We start from the raw sequence: 23,928 nt of genomic DNA, 5'->3' as shown, positions 1-23,928 counted from the left end.
CATTTTTCCCTGTCTCTCATGAAAATAGTCAATAATTATCTAACCTATTAATCACCTACCCCTGGTGATTAACTAATTTTTCAATTTATTAAAAAAATATACTCACATTTTTCCTTGTCTCTCATGAAAATAGTCAATAATTATCTAACCTATTAATCATCTAACTTCTCAATTTTCTTACAATTGATTCACAAAAAGATAAATTTAATAAAATACATCAGAATATATATTTTTATTATTTTTATTTTCTATCATTTTTATTTGAAAAAATGACAATAATGGACTCCATAATTTGACAATTGTAACAAAATAAACATAAATTTTTAATTTTATCAATTTAAACTCTAATTTTTAAATTTATTTTCAATCCAAACTATTAATCAATTTTCATTAAGTAAAATTAACGAAAAAAAATATTTTAATCATTATAATCATTGTAAGGCCAAGTTTGGGGAGTCTCCAAAAAGTCAAAAAGTAAAAAAGTTACTAAAAAAGTTAAAAAGTTATCACTATTCACCAAAAGTCAACAATTACGGCTGCACAACTCCCAATACTAATTTTTCCCTACACATTAATTTATACAATTTTTTAATACACGTTTTTTCATAAAAAGTCAAATTAACCCAAGCATTCATATTTTCAACCTCAACTTTTTGGTCTAAAAAGACAAAAAGTGCACTTATTTAGGACACCCAAAATAACCCCTAAGTATACATAAAATATTTAAAATATTATTTTTTTATTGAATTTAATAATTAAAAATATATATATATTTTTTCTATCAATTTTACTTAACAAAACAAGCAGATAATTTATATTAAAAATAAAATAAAAAATTATAATTTAAATTACTATAATCAAAAAATTAAAATTTATTTTAGAGTGCTACTATTAACAGCCCATTAATTATTTTGAACCCCTCAATTTTTAGCCTTTTTTTTATTACAATAATAACTTTAAATAAAATTACTAAAAATGATATCATTAATTTCGGGACACCCCATTTCACAATTAAATCCACACACCAACTACATCATAAATTAGGGTTTATAAGAGTATCCACCTCCATCCCCATCCATCCATTTTCCCTAAATCCCACTTTCAAAACTTACCTACTCTCAAAACCTTTAAAACCTTTTGGCGACAATATTCTGGTAGTAACGGTAGCAATAATTTAATTACCTACACTTATTTGGTAATGACAATGAGTGAAATTTTTTTCAGTAACCACAATTTCATGAGACGAGAGGAGTACAACCAGTGGCGTAGCTAGGAATTCAGTGTAGAGGGGGCACGAATTAATGATAATTTGGTTCTGTTTTTTTAAAAACACTTTACAGAAAATTCTATTTTTTTGTTTTCCGTATTTTTTTGTTTTTACTGATTTTTTTAATATTTTAAGAAATTTTGTTTTTTACTTTTTAGACATACCTACATAAACATACATAAAAAGTAAAAAAATTATGAAAAAAACCTTGTAAAAATTCACTAAATACCAAAAATATAAAAAAAATTTGAGAATTCAATATATTTTTTGTATTTTTATGTATTTATTAATTTTTTAAAAATATTTTTTTCACAATTTTTTTACTTTTTAGATACATCTAAGTAAAATGCATAAAAAAAAGTTAAAAAAAAAGTTTAAAATTTTAAAAATATTCACTAAAAACAAAAAAACTCAATTTTCAAAAAACTTAATTCCAAAAACTCAAACCAAACAAACTGATTATTATTTTTTTTTCCATAATAAACAACAATGAGATATTACTAAACTTAAATATTAAGAGTTTATTTAGATAAATGTGAATTTTAAATTAAAAGATTTGAGATTAAATTTTATACAAATTTTGGGGAGTAACTATTTTATAGGTGGATTGGAAAATTAAAAAAGAAGATACGTTGAGACAGAAATGATATATTTTAGTAGAGAAATTCTATAAAACATACCACAAAAAAAGTGTCTATCATATCTCGCAATTACGATCTTCGTGATTTTTAGTTATAGCACATTATAGTATTAAATATAATTTAGTTATAACTTCTTGTGGTTGTTATTTTAGTTATGACTAAATATCAAGTAATAATTAGTTATGACTCATTCTGCTATTAGTTATGACCTATTGTAATTTTTTTATTTTTATAATTGAAGATGTGTTGCTTAATTATAATTTATATAGTGGTCATTTTAGTTATGAATGGAAAGAAACATATGAAGGATAAACTCTACATGTCAAATGTAACTAACAATCCAATAAATTCTATATATTTATTGAAATTTATTATGTTTGTATGTCAATAATGATAGATATCACCATTATATTGAAATTTTTATGGATAATAATATGACTTATTATAGTCTATTTATTTTCAATCAAAATAACCATTATTGTTCTCATAATTTAAAAATATCATTGACGTTTCACTTCAAATAATATTTTTATAATATTTTTATTTAATATATATTCTTTATGTTTAAAAAAAAAAAAATTCCGAAACTCAGGGGGCACGTGCCCCCGAGCCCAACATGGCTTCGCCCCTTAGCACAACAATCAAAATTTGGAAGAGATTCATAGTTTTGATGGTGCTTTTAACTTAGAGGATATTGGTCATATAAGGGTAAATTTCTTTTAAAAAATTAGCAAAAATAATAAAATATGTTTATCATTTATTCAGAACTGAACTCTAGAACATATGACCTAAATTTGGGAACACATGACTGAACTCTAGAACATATGAACCAAACATTATTTGTTTATTTGGGAATCGATAACCAAATATTTATTATTTGCTCGAAAACAAGTTACCGAACATTAATTACCGAATAAAAGGATGTGGCGGCAGAAAGAGAGAGCATACAACTATGACAATGGAAATAAGGTCGGACCCACGAGACACAGACAAATTTATTATATTAGCAGACTCAAGTAACTCTTTTTAAAACCGGGTGTCTTAATTTATGAAAATAATTGAATGAAAAGAATTTGGACAGCGATGTAAAACGCGTGATCATGAGAAGGTGAGTGGAGCTGGTAAAACGAATGAGGGAACCATTCAGACAACGAGGAGGACGACAACGAAGAGACACAGACAAATAGAAATAGAAATAATAATAATACATTCAATCTTTATTATTATTATTTATATATTCATTTTATCGCCTTTTCGGATCGAGTTCTACAGGTAATCCAAATTTGTTTTGTTTTAATTTTTAATTTTTTAATTTTTAAATTCAACTGATTATTTGTCTCTCGATTTGTGATCCTTTGTTTCTAGGCTTTCGGTCTCAATTATATATATATATATATTTTTTTCTTCTTTTGATTTCTCTGAATTGTGCATGTATTTATGTGTTTTACGCGTTTTGGTGTTTGATCCGTTGACTCAGTTTTTTCCACATAATTTTGTGTAAATTAAGCTATTTTCATTTTTAATGTGTGAGAAAGATCTTAATTTTGGCTTTATTTATTTATTTGATAATGTTTGAGGAAATACAATAAGATTAATCATTGTGAAAATGGATTTTAATTAGTAATTTTTTTTGAACTATACAGGTTGTTGATATATATATATATATATATGCTGGTTTGGAAATTGTATAGAGAGCACAATACTTGAACAAATGATTGATAGTTGTTGAGGTGGGTTTTGAGTAATGGATTCAGCTAGGAGTTGGTTACAGAAGTTTCAGCCTTCCAATAGGAAAAAGGATTCAGCTACCATGGGAAAAGAAGATTCAACACCCTTATCGGCTGAAGAAGCCTCGAATATTACCAAACAGAAGGCTGCAGCAGCAAAACAATATATAGAGAACCATTACAAGGAGCAGAAGAAGAGCCTGCAGGAGAGGAGGGAGCGGTATGTCACACGACCTTTCGAATTAAATGAATAATTGGTTGGGGCATTTATGGTTGAATCTTTGTCCTTTTTTCTTTTTGAGGGTTTTTATATTGAATCGCCGATTTTTCATTTCAAGCAAAATTGGTTATTGTGTTTGAAACTGGCAATATAGGTGACATATGCTTTTGCTTGTTTTATTGGATCTTTAAATTTTGTATTTGTTTCATAATTCTGTTGCTAAATAACTGGTTTGTGTGCAAAATACAGTTTACCTTTGCTCTCTGTTATAATCAAGAAAATAGTTTTATTGTTTCATATGTTCTAACATAGTATATTAGTATAGGCTGATATGATGGAATTTTCAATGATAGTCATTAATGCTGTATTTGGGTGGGGGATTTGGAAAGGGAAAGGGAAAGGGAAAGGGAAAGGAAAAACGTGTGTGAAACTAGGTGAAATATAAGCATGTTTTATTCACATTTCACCTACATTTTCCATTTCCCTTTCCAAATCCCTCCCCAAATCCTCTAACCAAATACAACATAAGATTTTAAAAAGAGAAGTGTTACTGTGGCTGTCTTATTTATGCAGCTGAATTCTGATATTTGTTTGCAAGCAAATAGAGAATTTTTTTTGTACAACTCATGTACATGCAAAGCATGCTGAAATAGACAAGCACCCAATACAACTAACCTATACGAGACAAACTTACAACACCAAAACAAAAGACTAGATTCTGAAATCTCCCAAGAAATCTATGGTAGTGTGTATCAAATTGAGGAGTTATGGTAAGCAAAAATGTGAAAGAGTTTAACAGAGACTGTTTTAGTTTCGTGATAGGTATCTCAAATTTGTAAAAAAATCTTAGATTCCAAATACTTTAGCACAAACATAAAGGCACCACTGCATACTTGTCCAACACATGTGAGTCGTGACCTTGACTTGCTCCCAGCTAGACCCTCAATAGCTGAGGAAAGCACAAGGCATTGAATCCCACAAGAAACAAAAAGCAGATGCAATGGAGTTCTTGTAAGAAAACATGTCAAAGAGTTCAACATGGAGTGTTGTAGTTTCACAATAGGTATCTCAACTCTGTCAAAAGAGCTCAGATTCTTCTTCTTTCACACACTTTAGCACAAACATAAAGGCAGCACTGCCAACACTTGTGACTTTGACTTGCTTTCGACCAGATGGAGCCTCACTAACTGAGGAAGGCATAAGTCTGTGAAATATTAAGAAGAAACGAAAAGGAGATCCCATGAGGAGCTTACAACATAAGAGTGTTTTAGTTTCGTAATAGGTCTCTCGATTCCATCAAAGAGCTCATATCCGTCTTCTTTCATAGCTTATATTCCTCTTATTTCATGTCTTTCAGCACAAACATGAAGGCACCACTAGCCATACTTCTCCAACACTTGTGACTTTGATTCGCTTCCAACTAGGCAAAGGCTCACTAGCTGAGGAAAGCATAAGTCATTGAATCCCAAAAAGAAACAAAAAAGAGAACCACAATAAATATAAGCAACTATATGTAATGAAGCAAAAGGTATTTAACTGCTTTTGCTCTCACTTGACCATGCAATTTTACTTTGGGAGGTTTCAAATAACGGTTGATGTAATGGTAACAGTGGTGTTGATGCAGTTGCGGGGTGTAACGAGCGTAGCATAATCGCTGCGTCAACTAGATCCATGAATTTTTTATTTTCGCATAATTTCAAGAAAGCTTACCGATACACATGTTTTTATTTCAGAATCACATTTGTTGAGGTTTAAAATGGTTTTTGGAGTATTTAGTATATATATTTTAAACACTATCTAATATATGTACTAAATTTATACTTTTTAAGTCACTATATAGAGGGCTTTGTCATATTTTTCTTTCAACATTTAATTATTTCATGTATCATAAATTCATAATGCACAACTTTATTGTTATTTATTTTGTTATTAATAGTTATAGACATAATGTTATGTCATGTTCTGTTTAAATTTGTAGGTTACATATGTTCAATAAATGAGTTTGAATTTAATTGCTATTATTTTATTTAACAAACTAAAATTTTATGATTTATTTCTTCAAGTTATACAAGTAACACAACATACAACTACATATAAAAATTATGTTTAATATTTAATGTCAAGTGAAATGGGCTAGAGAGTGGTGCACATTGCATGAGCCACGTGTGGTATGTAATTCATGTGCGTGTATTTGTGTAGAGAACATGGAATAAAAATCCACTACATTTGACATTAATCTGCTGTTCATTTATCTGTATTTTCAAGACTTTTATATATCAATATTATCCCCTAAGTTTATAGTTTCATATAATTTCTCCAAGTAAAGCTACTTACAGCCGTATATAGTAGAGTTGTTTTATTAGTAACATCTTAGTGCTGGGCTTATTGTGCTTACCTCCTTTTTTTCCCCTTTAAGCAGACGAAATTTACTGGAGAAGAAGTTGGCTGATGCTGATGTCTCTGAGGAAGATCAAAACAACCTACTAAAGTTCTTGGAGAAGAAGGAAACTGAATACATGCGTCTTCAGAGGCATAAAATGGGTGCTGATGATTTTGAGTTACTGACCATGATTGGAAAGGGTGCATTCGGGGAGGTATATATCTTCAGTGATTTATATTTCTGTGGTGGGCTGTGCTTTCATGTGGCCCCTCTTTGTAGAATTGGGTGCTTTTGGTCCCTTCTTTCATGCTTGGTTTTGTCAGCTGCTGAGTTTGGTTATTGGAAACTGTTTCTGAAAATAGTAGTAGCTGACTTCTTGTTCCCGAATTCCTGCTTTTGCTTTGTGAGCTTTTGCAGCAATTTACTCCTGAGAGCAAACATTGTTTTTTAACTTGTTTGATCCATTCATAGATAATTAACAATATAATGATTTATGTTTATACCATCTTCTATGGTCCTAACATAATGATCATGTTTATGACATTGCAAGGATGTTCACTATTATAATTTCTGAAAAGCTGTCTGATATGGATTTGTAATGTAGGACAAGATTTTTTTTTGGATTGACACTGGGGTGTCCAGATCAAAGCCCAACTAATCCTTAGGGGTGCACAGGCTCTCGGCAAAGAGTTTCCTACAAGTGCACCACGGTCTATGAAGCACGGACACCTCTCCGGAAGTCACGTACGAGTGTCCGACACGTGTCGTACACGGACGCACGCCAGACATGCTTTGAACACTCTGGAAAGAGTCGGACACATTGAGACATGCGGGACACATTGCGAACACGTAGGGACATGCTAAGGACACATTGGGGACATGTTAAGGACTATTTTTTTCAAAAAAATTAATTTTTTTTTTCCCTAAAATAACATACTGAAAGTTGATAAAATCAAATATTTGACATAATATATATATATATATATATAAACATCTAAAAATATGACATCACAGGATTAAAAACTTTAAAGTGGAGATTACACTTAAGAAGATAAAATCAAATAAGGTTTTAGGACCCGATGATATTCCTATTGAAGTTTGGAAGTGTTTGGATAAAAAGGGGGCTGCTTAGTTGACTAGGTTGTTTAGCAAATTTTGTTGACTAGAAACATGCCAGATGAGTATTGGAAGAGTATTTTAGTGCCAGTCTATAAGAATAGAGGAGATGTTTAGAATTGCAACAACTATAGAGGAATCAAGCTAATGTGTCATATGATGAAAGTATGGAAGAGGGTGATGGAACGGCGATTGCGAGATATAACAGAGGTGTTAGAGAATCAATTTGGATTTATGCCTATCATGTCAACAATGGAAGCGATTTATCTTTTGAGTAGAGTAATAGAAAAGTATAGAGAAAAGAAAAGAGACATTCATATGGTCTTTATCAACCTTGAGAAAGCATATGATAGAGTGCCCCGGGATATAATATAGTGGGTGTTAGAGAAGAAAGGGGTGACAAAAGATTATATTGATGTGATTAGGGACATATATAAAGGGATGGTGACTATTATTAGATCGCCTGTTGGAGAGACAAATAAATTTCCTATCACTGTAGAGTTACACTAAGGATCTACCTTAAGTCTTTATCTTTTTGCTTTAGTTATGGATGAGTTGACGAGAAATATTCAGGATGACGTGACATGGGGTACGCTTTTTGCAGACGATATTGTGCTAGTGGATGAGACTAGAGAAGGAGATAATACAAAGTTGGAGATTTGGAGAAAAGCTCTTGAATCTAAAGGATTTCGGATAAGTAGAACTAAGACAGAGTACATGGAGTGTAAATTTAGTAACAGTAACAATGAAAGCAAAGGAGAAGCGAAGATTGAGAATCAAAAACTGCCTAAGAGTGAACATTTTCGTTATTTAAGGTCGATTATTATAACAACGGGGAGATTGATGCGGATGTGGCCCATAGAATTAAGGTGAAATGGTGTAAGTGGAGAAGTGCGTCTGGGATACTGTGCGATAAATGAATACCCACTAGACTAAGAGGTAAGTTCTATAGAACGGCTATTAGACCAACGATATTGTTTGGGACGGAGTGTTGGGCAATCAAGAAACAACATGTAGATAAGATGAGTGGTTGAGATGAGAATACTAAGGTGGATGTGTGGCAAGACTAGACAAGACAGAATTAGGAATGAGTGTATTCGGAAATGAGTAGGAGTAGCACCGATAGAAGATAAGTTGAGAAAGAATCGATTGAGATGGTTTGGTCACATTCAATGTAGACCAACAGAGGCAGTAGTGAAAAGATGCGATACTGTAACGATAGATAAGAGTGTTAAGGGACGGGGTAGGCATAGATTAACGTTGGCTAGCATTGTAAATAAAGATATGAATTTACTTAATTTGACTAACGAAATAGCCTTTGATAGGGCCGCGTGGAGAAGAAGGATTCATGTAGCCGACCTCATTTGATGGGACTTAAGGCTTGGCTTGTTTTGGTTTGGTTTGGTTATCTAAAAATATGACATATAATAAATATATAAAATTATATTTTTTGCATGTGTCCCCGACGTGTCGTGTCTTGCATTTTTTGAAAATTTACGTGTTCGCATATCCAAGTCGTCTCACATGTCCGTGTCTGTGCTTCTTAGACCATGGCTAATTCAAGGGTTTCCCTCCTAGTCCGATGGTTTCAAAGAATTGTTAGCATCTAAGAAGTTTCGATCCCTGAACCTTTGAGAAAGCACACCCCCAAGACCCCAGGCCAACCTCTTGGGGTTACTTAGGACCAGAGTTTTAAAATTATTCTTACCTTTTGTGGTTTTTCTTTGTCTTGTAATCTGGTGTTTTGCAAGCAAGTACTAGTGCTCTTTTCTTTAATGAACAACCTGGCAATATCTGAAGTTTATGCCCTGAAATATGATCATCAAATCTCATGAGTTGTTGCTATTTATCTTTTAAAATAGGTGATCAAGAGAAGGAAGTATAAGGCTGGATGGGTATAAATGAAATGGAAATAAATTTTAGTAAATAGTTAGAGAATTTCAGGTTAATGTATGGGGATTATGGTAAGAGTTCTTTTGTTTTCTAATTAAATTAGGAAATTAAAGAAAACAAAGATCACAGTCGTTGGGCGTGTATGATATCTTAAGTTGAAATTATTGACTGAAACTGAATGATCTAAAATAGCTCTAACACGAACTGGAAGATTATTTAACAAGTATTTTAAATTGCCTTCGTGTTGAAATATACCTATTACATGGCTTCTTGGGTCAAAAAATAGAAAGAAAAAAAAAAGGAGTGCACAAATATTAATTTCTTGGGGTTGGTTTGTTAATGAATTCCATGTTCTTTTACTGTTTTTGCTCTCTTAGGTGTTTGTAAATGACGTGATTTATTGCCCTTCACAGATAGTCAACCAAAACTATTTTCTGATTTGATGCAACTATAAAGCAATATTTTTCACACAAAGATTGATCTTTACTTGAAGGAAAATGCTATGCAAACAGAATTTTAATTCAATTTTTTTGTTGAGAATGATGTGGCGTGCAATTTTCATGATATGACCAAAATGATGGCCTTTTAATTCAATGTGATTAGACAATGAGCTGCATTACTTTCTATTAAATTTATTTACAGAAATTCTGTTTGTAAAAAATTTTAATTTATTTATTTTTTTGATATACTTTATTTGTTATTAATCCCATACTTCACTGTTATGGTCTATGTTACATGGACTCGTCACTTTGGGGCGAAGTACCCGTGTCGACACGACACGACACGGGTGCGGGTGTGAGATCTGTGTCGGATTCACCTCATCTCTCTCGGACACGGCATTTTACAGACAGCAAAGAAATGGAAGAGGAGAAAGGAAGAAAACCTGGTCACTGGTCACTGTTGGCTTCGATCATCGATCACGATTAGGGCTCTCACTATTGATCACGATCGTCTTCGTCTAGGGCTTCGATCACTGTCGATCTCGACCTCGAGCTCGATCGTCTTCGTCTCTCTCTTCGTTTCTGCTTCTCTCTCCCTCTTCGTCTCGTCTCTGCTACTCTCTCTCTCTCGTCTCTCAATCTGTTCTCTCTCTTCGCCTCTGATTTAATGATCATATATATTGATCATATATAATATATATAATATAATTTATATAATTTATCATATATATAATTTATCATATATAATAATAATTTTTATAAATTATTATTCAAGTATTACATTTACATTAATATATAATATATAGTATAAATTACATTAATATAATAATATGTAATATTATTCATCTAAAAAAAATTATATAATACAATAGATATTATATAAATTATATAGATATTATATAATAATTATTGTATAACATATAAGATATTTATAAGATAATATATACTTATATATATTAATAAAAATAAATAAACACATATATGTAAAATAATTATTTGTTATTTATATAATATAACTCATCTTAATAACTATATTTAAAATATATATATATATATATATTTAACGTATCCCCGTACCCGTATCCAAATTTGGATACATATCCACGTATCTTTAATTTTTAATTTTGAAGTGTCCGACCCCTAGATACGCACCCACACCCGATCCTCGTACCCGCGTCCGTGTAACTTAGGTTATGGTTCCTAAATTCCCTCCCTTTCTTATTACTTTCTATCAGCAAGTCAAAGAAATTGCGTGATTTAATTGCTCATGTCCTTTAAGAACCAAAATTGACTTCCCCTCGATAAATAGGTTAATTGGATTTTTTTTACATTTTGACCGATTTATACCAATCTCATTCTTGTTTTAAAACTTTACCTTTTCCCTAACATTTAATACTTGAATCAGATATAATTTTATTCGCTAGGCTAATCCGCAAATGCCTTAATGTCAGCACCATTTAATTTTTATTTATTTTTGGCTAAGTGAGGGATTCATTACTAAGAACAAAGAATATACAACAAAGTCCAATACAAGCACTAAATGGCAAAAGCAAAAATAGAAACAAGCCTTTTAAGCTTCAAGAGGCAACAACAAATCTATATCTCTATGAAAAACAAGAACTCTCACAACCCAAGAATCTAGGTAAAACAAAATATGGAAGTCTTCTCACAACCTGAGAGACTAGGTAACATTGCCTCTTCCACCTTTTCCTCCAGCCACCTTCAAGTTATAGATTCTCTTTTAATTTCTTCTTGCTCTCATATCTTGAAGTTGAAGAATTTTCAACTTTGTCATCTCTTTTAAACATGGTAATACAAGAATCAAGCATACTAAACATCTAATGCATTGTGTATGTTAAAACCTATCACCTACTTCACCCACTAAACCTAACCCAAACCTATCACCTACTTCACCCACTAAACCTAACTCACTACACCACTACCATCTCACCTACTCCACTAAACCTAACCCACTACACCACTACCACCTCCACTTCACCTACTCCTTACCTACTACACACTCACCCTCTTCTATATATAGGAATCATGAATCATTGTAATAACAATAACATTACACATAAATCAATAATACATACAATTTATTCTCTCTCTATTTCTCTTTATACATTAAATTTTACATGTTATCAGAGCAAGGTTAACAACCTAGTCATTCTGCTTCACCGGCGGGCGGCAGTCTCGCCTTGGCCGCCCGCCGGACCTCAACACATATCTCCTCTCCTTTCACCTTGGTCTCACCTTTCCGATGCTCTAGTCTATACCATTGAGGTGCCAAAGGGCTATCTGGTGGAACCCTTGTAGGCACTTCATTCATGTTGAAAGTCACTTTCGCTATAATATCATCACCACCTTCATCGGCGTCATCCAAGTCGGCAACGGCAGCTTCGAAAGCATCCTCTTCACAATCATCCCTCTCTACTACCCTTTACTGGGTACACTCTGGGCACAGCACCATGCCTGACCGGTTCAGGCCCTTGACCAAGGAAGCCCCAAGCCCACTTGTTAGGTGGCCTTGGTTCATAGCTCTTGCTTTCCTTTTGTATGCCTGGAGAACAGTCTTGTGGGAGTTGTCCAACTGGAAAAAGGTTTTATCAAGTATTACCCAGTTAGTGGGATACCTCTTAAAACTTGCACTGGCCCTTATTTTCCATTTCATTGGTGATCCAGTAACTTCTCTGATCAGAGGAATAGAAACTACACTTTACACCATTCGAGCTTTCTACTCAGCAGTGATAGCATATACTCCTATTCCAGAGCTGACTTTGATCATCGTGCTGGTGTCTTCCGTAATTGCCATTGCTGAAGCTTCTGTTCCAGACTCTGTAGACAGCCAACCATACCTTCTTACAGTAGCTGGCTTAATCGGTTTTGCAGCCGTGAGAGACTTCATCTCCGAGCTGTCCTTCTGGACGCTCCTATTGGGATTGTTTGGTTTTGCTCGGTTTGTTAAGAAGAGGGATTATGTTTCTCCTGTGACAGCTACTCCGAATCCAGATGTTCTTATCTGTACACTGATGTTTTCCATCGCTGAAACAAAGTTTGGGATGTAGATTTTGCTGTACCACTTGGCATATACCACTCCACTTCCTTTTCCTCTCATCTTCTCCGTTGCTCAGATTCTCTAACCCATATTTTTTCTTTTTTCTTTTTTTCTTTCCACACACTCCTGTTCCCCACTCAACTTTCTTTTTCTTTTTCTTTTTTTATTATTTTACTCCATCTTTTGAAAAGAAAACGAAACACAAATTGATTCTTTTTCTTATATATATATATATATTTCTTTTTCTTCTTTCCACTGCCCAACTTTTCCTTGAACCTCAACTTTTTATCTTTTCTTTTAAAAAAAAAAAAAAAATATATATATATATATATATTCATTCCCTCTCATTTTTTCTGTTGAGTCTTGTAGCTTCCAGCCATTCGGATTTGCACAATACACCCATATTTTATTCATCTCAGGGATCAACCCCGATCACAATTTTACACACACACACACAAAAAAAAAAAAAACAAAAAAAAAAAAACAAAAAAAAAACAAAAAAAAAAAAAACAAAACAAACAAACAAACAAACACCCACCCATAGTGGGATTTTTCTTCTCTACTCTGCCGCCGGTCTTTTCTTCTTGCCTCCGTCCTGGGCGGCCCTTGCCGGTGTTGCCTCCGTATTTCCCACTCCACTGGGCATGATCACTACTCCCTGCTCCTCCACTGCAGCATATGGCGGACCTCCAAAACGGAACATCACGGTGGCCTTCCGCTTCAGCTCCTTATTTTCCGCCTTTAGCACACTTATCTCTGTTCGCGCATCCTTATACATGCGTTGGAGCAGAGCCAGCTGGGAGTTTAACTGCTGCACCTCATTTGCCCTACTCTGCAGCCGGTTCGACAAGTTTGTAACCGCAGTCATAGTTTCCACACATGACTTCAATGTATACTGATTGGCTTCCACATCCGACTGCACTGCCATTCTTTGCTCCACCGACCGCATCGGAAAGTTCAACGGAGCAAACTCCGGGGCGCTTGGTTGAGGTTCCAGTGCCACCGCACCAGTTATCTCTCTTGTTGACTCGTTGAGGTCGGGAAAGAGGGTGAGCAGACCGCGGGAAGACGAAGCCATTTTCTGGGTTACAAAGTGTTCCAAAGTTTCTCTCTCCGAAGTTGCTGAGTGTTTCAGAGACGGGTTGGTTACAGAGTATTACCGAGTTTCTCTCTCAGCAAAGGAAGAGTTTTTTCAGAGGATTTTCAGAAGTTTTTTGTCTGCCTCAGCCTCAGCATCAACCTTGGTTAAATAGCCGAGGCAGCCACGCGTATCGCGCGCCACTTGACGCCAGACGACAAACGGGCGCGCCAGCCAAGGCACTCACGTGCCTCGCCATCATATCTGGCACACCTTTTTATGGATTGATGGCACGCCTTTTGATGGCACGCCTTTTTATGGATTGGGCACGCCTTTTGATGGCACGCCTTTTTTGAAAGATTGGGCACACCTTTTGAGGGTGCGACTTTTTAAGGGTCCGACAAGACTCTGTAAACTGTCCCGACATTGATTCCGGTTAGCTCCTTCAAGGATCCGACAAGACTCTGTAAACTGTCCCGACATTGATTCCGGTTCGTTTCTACACGGGTCCGACAAGACTCTGTAAACTGTCCCGACATTGATTCCGGTTAGCTCCTTTATGGGTCCGACAAGACTCTGTAAACTGTCCCGACATTGATTCCGGTTAGTTTCTACAAGGGTCCAGCAAGACTCTGTAAACTGTCACAACAACTGTCACAACATTGTCTGCTACAACGGTCCGACATGACCCCATAAACTGTCTTCTACATCGGTCTGACACCGCCATCCAGTGTCCTCTACACCGTTATGACACCACCATACAGTGTCCTCTACATGGTTATGACACCCCCATACAGTGTCCTCTACAACGTTATGACACCACCATCCAGTGTCTTCGCCAATGGTCTGACACGACCATACAGTGTCTCTTATCCTCTTTTATTTTTATGTATTTTCTTGTTTTGTTACTCTCTCCAAACTCAAGTTGGTTAGTTCCTATCCCCCTTGAGTTTGCGGGGGGCTGTTAAAACCTATCACCTACTTCACCCACTAAACCTAACCCAAACCTATCACCTACTTCACCCACTAAACCTAACTCACTACACCACTACCATCTCACCTACTCCACTAAACCTAACCCACTACACCACTACCACCTCCACTTCACCTACTCCTTACCTACTACACACTCACCCTCTTCTATATATAGGAATCATGAATCATTGTAATAACAATAACATTACACATAAATCAATAATACATACAATTTATTCTCTCTCTATTTCTCTTTATACATTAAATTTTACAGTGTAGGCTTCATATATATTTTTAGTATGTCATAAAATTTTCAGCTTCTCTCTATTAAATCATTTAGCACAAGAGAAGTTTGTCAAATACAAAAATGTTTTGCTTTAAGAGACTAGACGACTAGGACTTCAAATTTAAAAATGTTACCCAGTCATTACATCCAGTTTCTGTTTTCTTTTTCATTTTTTGTTCCTGAGATTTTTCTATATCTAGAGACTTGCAAAAAGAAAAAGGATTTTTTTATTTTTTATTTTTATGTAGATAGTGTTAGTTAATTACTTACTTTATTTGCTTATTTCTGGTGCAGGTCAGAATTTGTAGGGAAAAGACAACTGGTTCTGTTTATGCAATGAAAAAGCTTAAGAAATCAGAGATGCTTCGTAGGGGCCAGGTATGAAATTTTTTGGCCTCACAGATGATGGATTGTGGTTTGTTCACTATTTACTGGCAACTAGCTTTTAAATTCTTTTAGGTTGAGCATGTGAAAGCTGAAAGAAATCTGCTTGCGGAGGTGGATAGCAATTGCATTGTCAAACTCTATTGTTCTTTCCAAGATGATGAGTTTCTGTATCTGATAATGGAATATCTACCTGGTGGAGATATGATGACTCTACTTATGAGAAAGGATACACTGACTGAAGATGAGGCCAGATTTTATGTTGCAGAAACAGTTTTGGCTATTGAATCAATTCATAAACATAATTACATTCATAGGTTTGTAGCTGACTGTGCTTGATGTATAATTTTATCATATGCTGCAAAGTTCATTCTCATTGTACAAATGTTCAGATTCTCTGACTCTTTCTATGTTACATTTTACCTGGCTACAGAGACATCAAGCCTGATAACTTACTGCTTGATAAATATGGTCACTTGAGACTATCAGATTTTGGACTATGTAAACCTTTAGATTGCAACACTCTCCAAGAGAATGCTTTTTCTATGGGGGACAGCAGAACTTTGCAAAATAGTGAACACTCTTTAGCTCCAAAGCGCACCCAGCAAGAGAAATTGCAGCATTGGCAGAAAAACAGGAGGATGCTTGTAAGTTTTCTGTCAGTGAATGTATTTTCCTTGGCTTTCTTGCTCAGTTTTATTATAATTTGTATTTGTGAAGATAAATTTTACACTTTTTCTGAGGTATATTTTTTTGGTTTGATCATTTGTGGGAAATTGTCTTTGATTCATTCATGTCATACACCAAATAAACAAATTCAGAAAAATTTACAAGCTTTTGGAAAAATTTACAAACTCTTTGCAGTAGTATATTGTAATTTATAAGCTTTTGGCAAAATTTGGTGGTGGCTTCCAGGATATTATTTATTTATTTTTGTAACTTTGCTTATTGGGACCTGGCAGGCTTATTCTACTGTTGGTACACCTGATTACATCGCTCCAGAAGTTCTGTTGAAGAAAGGTTATGCGATGGAATGTGATTGGTTAGTAGTTTATGCATGTTCATTCAATATGAAACCTTAGAATGTCCTTTGCTAACAGAATCATTTTATTGAGTTCTACATGGCATTTTGGATTAAACCTTTTCTAGCATGATCAATGTAATTTCATTTGTTAATTAGTTGAGATTGTACAAAAGTAGATTTAATGGAATAGACTTATGATTATTCTGTTTTAGGTGGTCTCTTGGTGCTATTATGTATGAAATGCTCGTGGGATATCCGCCTTTTTATTCTGATGATGCTATGTCGACATGTAGAAAGGTAACCTAGGAATGCTGCTAATCAATATCTTGTTTGCATTTAACATAAAATAATATTATTTAAAATGCCAAGTTTTGGTGAGTTTCAGTATTATTTTTATTTCATTTTATTTTGCCACTATTTTTTTTTTTAATAATTTTTTTAGAGGGTTTTTATTTTGCCACTTTAACCTATGTAATCCCCACTTTGTTGTGAGATTTCATTACATGCGTGTTCTCATCTGGTTTAAGAAATTTTGGTGAAGCTTTTTGCATATTTCTCATTTTATTTCGTACTTGTGTTTCAATTTGTCTTATCGTTGAATTAACTCACAATTTGTTTTCCATTTTTCAAACAATTAAAAAGTTGTTTCAATTGCTTGAAGTATCTCCTGTTTTTTTTAGTGATTTGTTTGTAACTTTTCTCTGTGGGTATCCTTTGCATTATTTCTATAGCCGTAGGCCATTAATTGACTGGGCTAGTGGCTTTCATTTTCCTCCTAGTTTTGATGTGATTCTGAACTTGAAGATCAAGGGAGGCTCTTTGTACCATTTTTCCTGAGCTACTACGACACCACCACTTAAATTTTAACACAAGCCATTACTTGAAATCACATAGACAAACGCCAGGCAAACCACATAACAGAACAGCGACACTAAATTTTGATGAAAGTGCTGATGGACAGAGATGGTGCAAGTATGGAGGCCAAAATCTTGACTGTGTCCCATTATAAAGGCACAAAACCTTTGATTTAGAAATTAACAGATCTAGAGGAACAGCAGAAAGAACACTCCCTCCAAGAACAAGTGCTGTTTGAGTCTGATTGACTCTAAGAACCAGTTCATCAGATGGCGCTCCACTTCGTAGCCATGACCTGAGGACACGTACCACTTCCTGATGATGAGAATATGTTGTGTATGATATTTCTTGTGATCATGTTACACAATAAATGGAAGAAATGGGAAATTCACCTTCAAGTAGATTATGCATAGCTGGCATTTTGCATCTTTTGCCTACAATGGAATTGCCAAATTAATCATCTCTTCATGATAATGAGCTTCAACAGATGAACTTCCCTTAAGAGATTCAAGGATACCATATTCTGGTATCTTAACAAAAGAAATCCTGAAGTGAGCATATATTGGCAATTAAGCACATTGTTCAATTAACATTTCATTTTTTCACTCTTATTTATAGGTTTTGAGTGTACGTTGTCGGTGTATTTACTAAAAGCCAGCTTGTTTAGAAGACCACTGGAGTTGCAAGCATTACATGATGGAGTGAGGATATTTAAGTGGTGACGTCATGGCAGAAATATGGATACGGATATGATACAATACGTATATGGCGATACGACAAAACTTATAAAAGTCGGATATGGGTACAACTAGGATATTTTTGTAAAAAAATTATTTTTTAAATTATTAGTAGTGAGTTTACACATAAGCTCAAAATTGTTGAGAAATCACACTAATTTTATAATGCAAAATACTAATTTTTAAGAATTATGTATTAATTTAAGCCATTAGCTAGTTTATTTCTTAAATTTCAATAGATTTTACAAATAGTTTATTTCAATATCAAGTCTAATATGTTTATATTACAATAGCACAACAATCCACATGAACTTGTCCATGTGCTTTTTCCTTTTACACTAGTCAAACATGTTGTATGCAAGTTTACTTGCATGTTTATTTCTTGATATTTAATTTTGCTATTGTTATATTAGCTTGTTACCTTACTTTCTATGTAGTTATATGGGACATGCATGATATAATAAGGCTACGCCAATTTGACAAATTCTACTACTTTTAACTCACTATGTTAAAAAAAACTCACTATGTTCTTTTTATCTAAGAATTAAGCAAAGTATTGGAAAAGCATTATTGTATTTATTCTCACAATTAAGGTATATGATAATACTATGCAAGAAATGCTACAAGCCTACAATTCTAATTTCGTAAAACAAGTAATTGGAGTATCAGTACTTCAAAACTAAGTATCTGATACGTATTTAGGAGTATCGGTATCCGATGCGGATACGATATGGATAGGTCTCCCTTTTGGAAGCATACACGTTTGGTATAAAGAGTTGGGACAGGATCCCAAGTTCCCAAGGAAGTTCCAAAGGGAAGTCTCAACCTATAATTTATATTTGATGACAAGTATAGTTATTATTGTGGGTCATTGGTTGTATATGCTTGTTTATTTCTTGAATTATGTTTTCTGCATATCTACATATTTTTATGTATTGACTTTTTGCATACTTAATAGAATCCATAATTTAATTATTTGTTCATTTTTAATTTTTTGGGCTTGGGTTTTATTAATCTTGACAAAGATTTGTAGCATCTTGGCCTTTGGTCTAAATGACCCAGTTCTAGTGAATTAATTCAGCTGAGCTTTGTTCTGTGAAATGTAGTGAGTCTTGATTTGTTCCAATACTAACAAGCCTGAGTCAAGTCTCCTAAAATTATGCTCTATACAATCGGATTATCCTTTTGGGGGATGGTTCACCATTGTCACGAGTCTCATGAGAAAGATGTAGAATTTAAAGGAGGTCGGTAAAATGGGCTGAAGCCCTCTTTCTTTCGGGTACTTAATCTGTGTTAACAGGTCTGCTGATGCTACGATGCTGTATTGGGATGACATGTTCTTATATTTCATCATGCATTGTAGTCTCTTCTCTGTTTCTGTAAATCTGAATGTTCAATCTCATAAAGTACGTCCCATAGTAGAGTCATTTTGCTAATATTTATCTTCATAACGCTTTTGTACCCTTCACCCATGCAGATAGTAAACTGGAGAACCAATCTAAAATTTCCTGATGAAGCAAGGTTATCCCTGGAAGCAAAAGATCTTATTAGTAAATTACTGTGTAATGTCAACCAGAGGCTAGGTTCAAAAGGTGCAGATGAAATAAAGGTGTTGTATGGTGTGTTCTGTTCTATGTTTCTTTATTGGTTCCATCAATGAGTTGCAAGTAAAGGGAATTACCTGGTGTTGTCTTCTATTTTAGGTCCATCCATGGTTCAAAGGTGTTGATTGGGATAGAATATACCAAATGGAGGCCGCATTCCTTCCCGAGGTCAATGATGAGTTGGATACTCAAAACTTTGAGAAGTTTGAGGAGGTGTTTATATCTCTAATTTTTTGTTAGTTTTATGGAGGTCATGGTTTAAGATATCCTTTATTACTCTCCATATTTATCTTATTTTCTGCCTTTTTCTGGTCTGCAGGCAGACAACCAAACTCAATCATCATCAAAATCAGGTCCATGGAGAAAGGTAAGCCAGATGGCTCCAACTGTTTGGAGCTTCTACTAAGGAGCACTGTGAATTCTAAAAAAATGCTCCTTCTTTTGTCATAGTTTCTTGTGCATTGTCAGTGTATCTGTTCAACTTCAATTCATACATGATTTCAACGTAATTTTTTATGTTTGATCTGGTTACTTGTGTGAAATTGGCAAGAGATGAGCTTCTTTTATTGTTTGAAACAGCAAAAGCTTTTACTAGGCAATTGGAACAGCTATTGGATTTAAGTGTCAATTCAAGGTTTTACACTTGAGTTGGACTTGTTGAGGTTCTTAGCATACACACAATTGACTGGATTTAACTGATGTTATAGCTTTGTATAGGATTGATTGGATTTAATCTAAGAAGCACAGACATAGGACATGACATGGACTCTCCGACATGCAAAATTTTCAAAATATGTAAGATACTACACGTGGGGGGCACGTGCAAAATATATAATTTCATATATTTATTATGTCATATATAAGGATAAATAATTACTATATGTCATATATAAATATTTAAGTCAAATATAATAATTTTGATAGTCTAAAGGTGGAGAATATGTATAAATTTACATTATTTTTGTGTTTTATCATTGGATTCCAAGTTATTTATACAAACTTGTAATGTGTTTTATGTGTGTAAGTGTTAAGAAGCGTCCGACGAGTCTTGTGTTGTGTCAATGTCGGACACGACACATTACCTTCTTAGAAGTATACGTGCTTCTTAGGATTTAACTGATTTTATAGCTCTGTATAGGAGTGACTGGATAAGCCAGATCCATGAACTGACCCCAATTAGTTGGGCTTAAGGCTTAATAAGAAAATTCAATAGTCACCCCTTCTAATCATCCAATTAAGCCACAAATCAACTACCAATGATTACCAATTTACAAGCAAGAGTTGAATTATGACAATTAAACATGTTTGGATGATGAGAAAGTGTTACCTATGTTTGTCACTGACATGTTTTGAGAATTAGTAGATCTTAGGGGTTGATGTGTTGTCCTCAAAAAAATTGCACTACTTATCATTGCATTTAATAATAAAAGTTTGGGAAAAACTAATTGAGTGTAGACTGTAGATTAAGACATGGGACTAGAACCTCAAAAAATTGCATTCATGAAGGAATTTCCCTTTCAATGCATTTTTTTTTTTTAAAAGGGCAATCCAATGCACATGGTTCCTAATAAAGTGGGAATTGGGCAGTGTGCAAGATGTTATTAATTTTTCATTCTATTACTGTCAAGGTATTAATATCTCTATTGTTAGTTGCAATTTTTTCTTTCTTCTCTCTTCTATATGATGAGGAATTGAAAGGAATTGGTTGAAGAATTTTTGAAGATCGGGATTTATTTGATTTAGGTTTGATTATTTTGTAATTTGTTAATTTTGTGATTTGATTTCTGTTTCTATATTAAAATTCTTGTGGTTAGCCTATGAATACTTGGTTTGTTGTGATTGATAGGACCTTTAATATTGAGAAAAAAGATTGACCGAGTTACTAGAGTTTATTTTCTTGTCTTGGCAATTGTTCTTTTCTTTTCTTTTATTGCTCTCTATTTTGTTTTATTTTTAAATTTCTTCTCTTTGCTTGCTCTCATTCACATCAGCCGTCCAGCATCACTACATTTTTTTCTCTCTCTCATTGCTTCTCTTTCTTCCTGCAGATGCTCTCATCTAAGGACATTAACTTTGTAGGGTATACATATAAAAACTTTGAAATTGTCAATGATTATCAAGTGCCTGGGATGGGTATCTCTCTCTCTCTCTCTCTCTCTCTCTCTCTCTCTCTCTCTCTCTCTGTGTATACTTGTAAATTGTATGGCCTTGTACAGGTGGAGTTTGGGGGTTCATCTACGAATTATTGGGCTTGTTTGATGACCTTGGTTATTTAGAAAAGGGAGGAAACAATGAGCATTTGAATCTACAATCTAATTGCTTTTTTTGTTATTCAAAGCATTACAGTACAGATGTCGAGATATAATGTTGTTATTAAAGTTGTGGCAGATTTTGCTTTTAACCATGCCAGATTACTTCATCAATGTTGAAAGTTGTGCAAATTCATTAAATCCATCAAATAGTGATCTTATTAATTTTGTAAGATTGTGTATTATCCTGGCTGGTCAGTACAATCTTCTTTTTCTGATATTGGAAATAAGGTTTGTAAGAACAGTCTGGACCATCAGTAGTGCGACTCTTATTTGAAATCTCAATGATAACTCTGATTTTTTGTATGTAGTTTAGAGGTTAATAATCTGCAAGGAACCATATCCGCCATTCATTAGTTTCGTGTTGCTGATTGTGCTTTTATGATGTTTTAGTTATTGATCTTTCCCTGTAACTAACTGGTTTATCCCACTTTGCAGCTGAATTGAAGAAGAAAAACACCAAACCAAAGAGACCAACCATCATGTCACTCTTTGGTAATCTTGAATCCTTTTTACCTTATATCTTTGTTTTGTTTTGTTTTCTCGCTTTTCTTGACTAATCAAATTGAGTATTAGATTGCCTATGCCTCCTGGCAAGCCTTGCTTGCGTCCCTCTCATTTCTCTGGGGTTTTACCTCTTGCAGAGGAAGAGTCTGAGTCAGATACATCAGATGCTGCTGCTTCTAATGCCTCGCGAGGGAGTTTTGAATCTGTAAATCAGAAAGAATCTGCTTGAAATTGCTGGATTTCGTGACCTATTCGACTTTCAAGTGAATAATTTTGTTCATCGATTACCATTTTGTACGTGTGGATTAGATAATTAGTTTGGCTGGAAGGTCTGATTCAGAGTTTGATGTGGAAAGCCCAGAGCCCCTAGAGGTGCTGGCTTTTGAAGGTGTACTAATCTGCGCAGATGAAAGCCCTTAGTTGTTGGTTTTTTAGTTAATTTTTTCCAGGAGAGAAGTGAGGTGGAAATACTAATTTATTTGATACGTAATTTAATTTAATTTTTTTTCACCCTTTTTAGTTCCTGATTATAAAATGTTGTATACGGAAAAAAGGTCTTCCCCCATTTTATTTTCTGATTGTAAAATGTTGTAAAAGATCTTCAGTCTTATGGGCTAAATTTGTTAGTGTTTTGCTTTTCAAAGGTTTTGAGATATTTGAATGCAGATGAATGAGATTGTGGACAACACATATTGAACTGAGGCATATGATTGTCTTCAGTTATTTTATTTTATTTTTATTTTTTTTCCTATTTCAGAAAAAGATACTGAAAATTTTGCGAATTTGGTATGGTTTTTGTTTTCAGCATTTTGTTCTTGAAAAAACAAAAATTGAAATGAAAATTTAGTTTGACAAATTGCTTTTGAGCACTGTTTTTGGAATTTTTTTTTTTTCCTTTTCTAAAAATACCTTATTTTAAGGAAGCACATTCAAGTTGTTTTTTTTATATTTATATATATATATATTTTGCACAAAATAAAAACAAGATGAAAATGATGCATGTTTTTAAACTTTTTGTTATTTTTTGTTTTTAAAAAACACAGAAAATATTGAAATGTTACCAAAAAGATCGCATGCCTTTTATTTTGTTGAGTTAATTTCAGTTTTATCATCTAAATTATTGTAATTTTGTTTGTTTAATCTCTAAACTACCTATTTTATCGATTTAGTGGAGTTAGTTTATTTTTTTATTTTTTTCAGCTCAAGAGGTTTAATTAGAAACAGTTGTCCAAATTAGTAATGTTAATGTTAAAGCCTAATTTGATGGCGAAACGTGGTTTGAGAATTTGAACAAAGGACTATGAGGGGAGCTTCTTTTGTCACACACTATTTTTACTTAGTCCACATACTTAGTCATTTTTTAATTATAATTTTACCTTAAAATGAAATTATCATAATACTCTTATTTTCTTAATTCAAAACCCTAA

At 33.8% G+C, this 23,928-nt stretch overlaps 2 protein-coding genes across 4 annotated transcripts; both read left to right on the top strand.

Moving 5' to 3' along the window:
- The first annotated feature begins 2,845 nt into the window (after positions 1–2,845).
- Positions 2,846–23,145, top strand: LOC114309715 (AGC (cAMP-dependent, cGMP-dependent and protein kinase C) kinase family protein). Of its 3 annotated transcripts, XM_028255496.2 has the most exons (14): positions 2,846–3,180; positions 3,552–3,855; positions 6,275–6,449; positions 15,376–15,459; positions 15,541–15,782; positions 15,899–16,112; positions 16,428–16,507; positions 16,702–16,786; positions 19,559–19,690; positions 19,785–19,898; positions 20,005–20,052; positions 21,734–21,818; positions 22,433–22,489; positions 22,639–23,145. In XM_028255496.2, the coding sequence occupies exons 2-14, from the start codon at positions 3,653–3,655 to the stop codon at positions 22,728–22,730; spliced, it is 1,611 nt and encodes a 536-aa protein (XP_028111297.2). In that variant the 5' UTR covers positions 2,846–3,180; positions 3,552–3,652; the 3' UTR covers positions 22,731–23,145. The 3 variants fall into 3 exon arrangements, with proteins under 3 accessions (XP_028111297.2, XP_028111301.2, XP_082755520.1); XM_028255500.2 differs by lacking the exon at positions 21,734–21,818; XM_082899394.1 differs by lacking the exons at positions 22,433–22,489; positions 22,639–23,145 and adding an exon at positions 21,869–22,159 and having other exon boundaries at positions 21,734–21,838.
- On the top strand, positions 11,886–13,229 carry LOC145804656 (uncharacterized). The gene has a single exon (XM_082899395.1). It carries the CDS (start codon positions 12,015–12,017, stop codon positions 12,750–12,752), a length of 738 nt encoding a protein of 245 aa, XP_082755521.1. The 5' UTR covers positions 11,886–12,014; the 3' UTR covers positions 12,753–13,229.
- Positions 23,146–23,928: the final 783 nt, after the last annotated feature.

The sequence above is a fragment of the Camellia sinensis genome, chromosome 12 (genome assembly GCF_055761805.1).
Source record: "Camellia sinensis isolate YWXY chromosome 12, ASM5576180v1, whole genome shotgun sequence".
NCBI classification, from domain to species: Eukaryota; Viridiplantae; Streptophyta; class Magnoliopsida; order Ericales; family Theaceae; genus Camellia; species Camellia sinensis.
The sequence above is the reverse complement of the archived record's forward strand: the minus strand, read 5'-3'. Positions and strand labels throughout refer to the sequence as shown.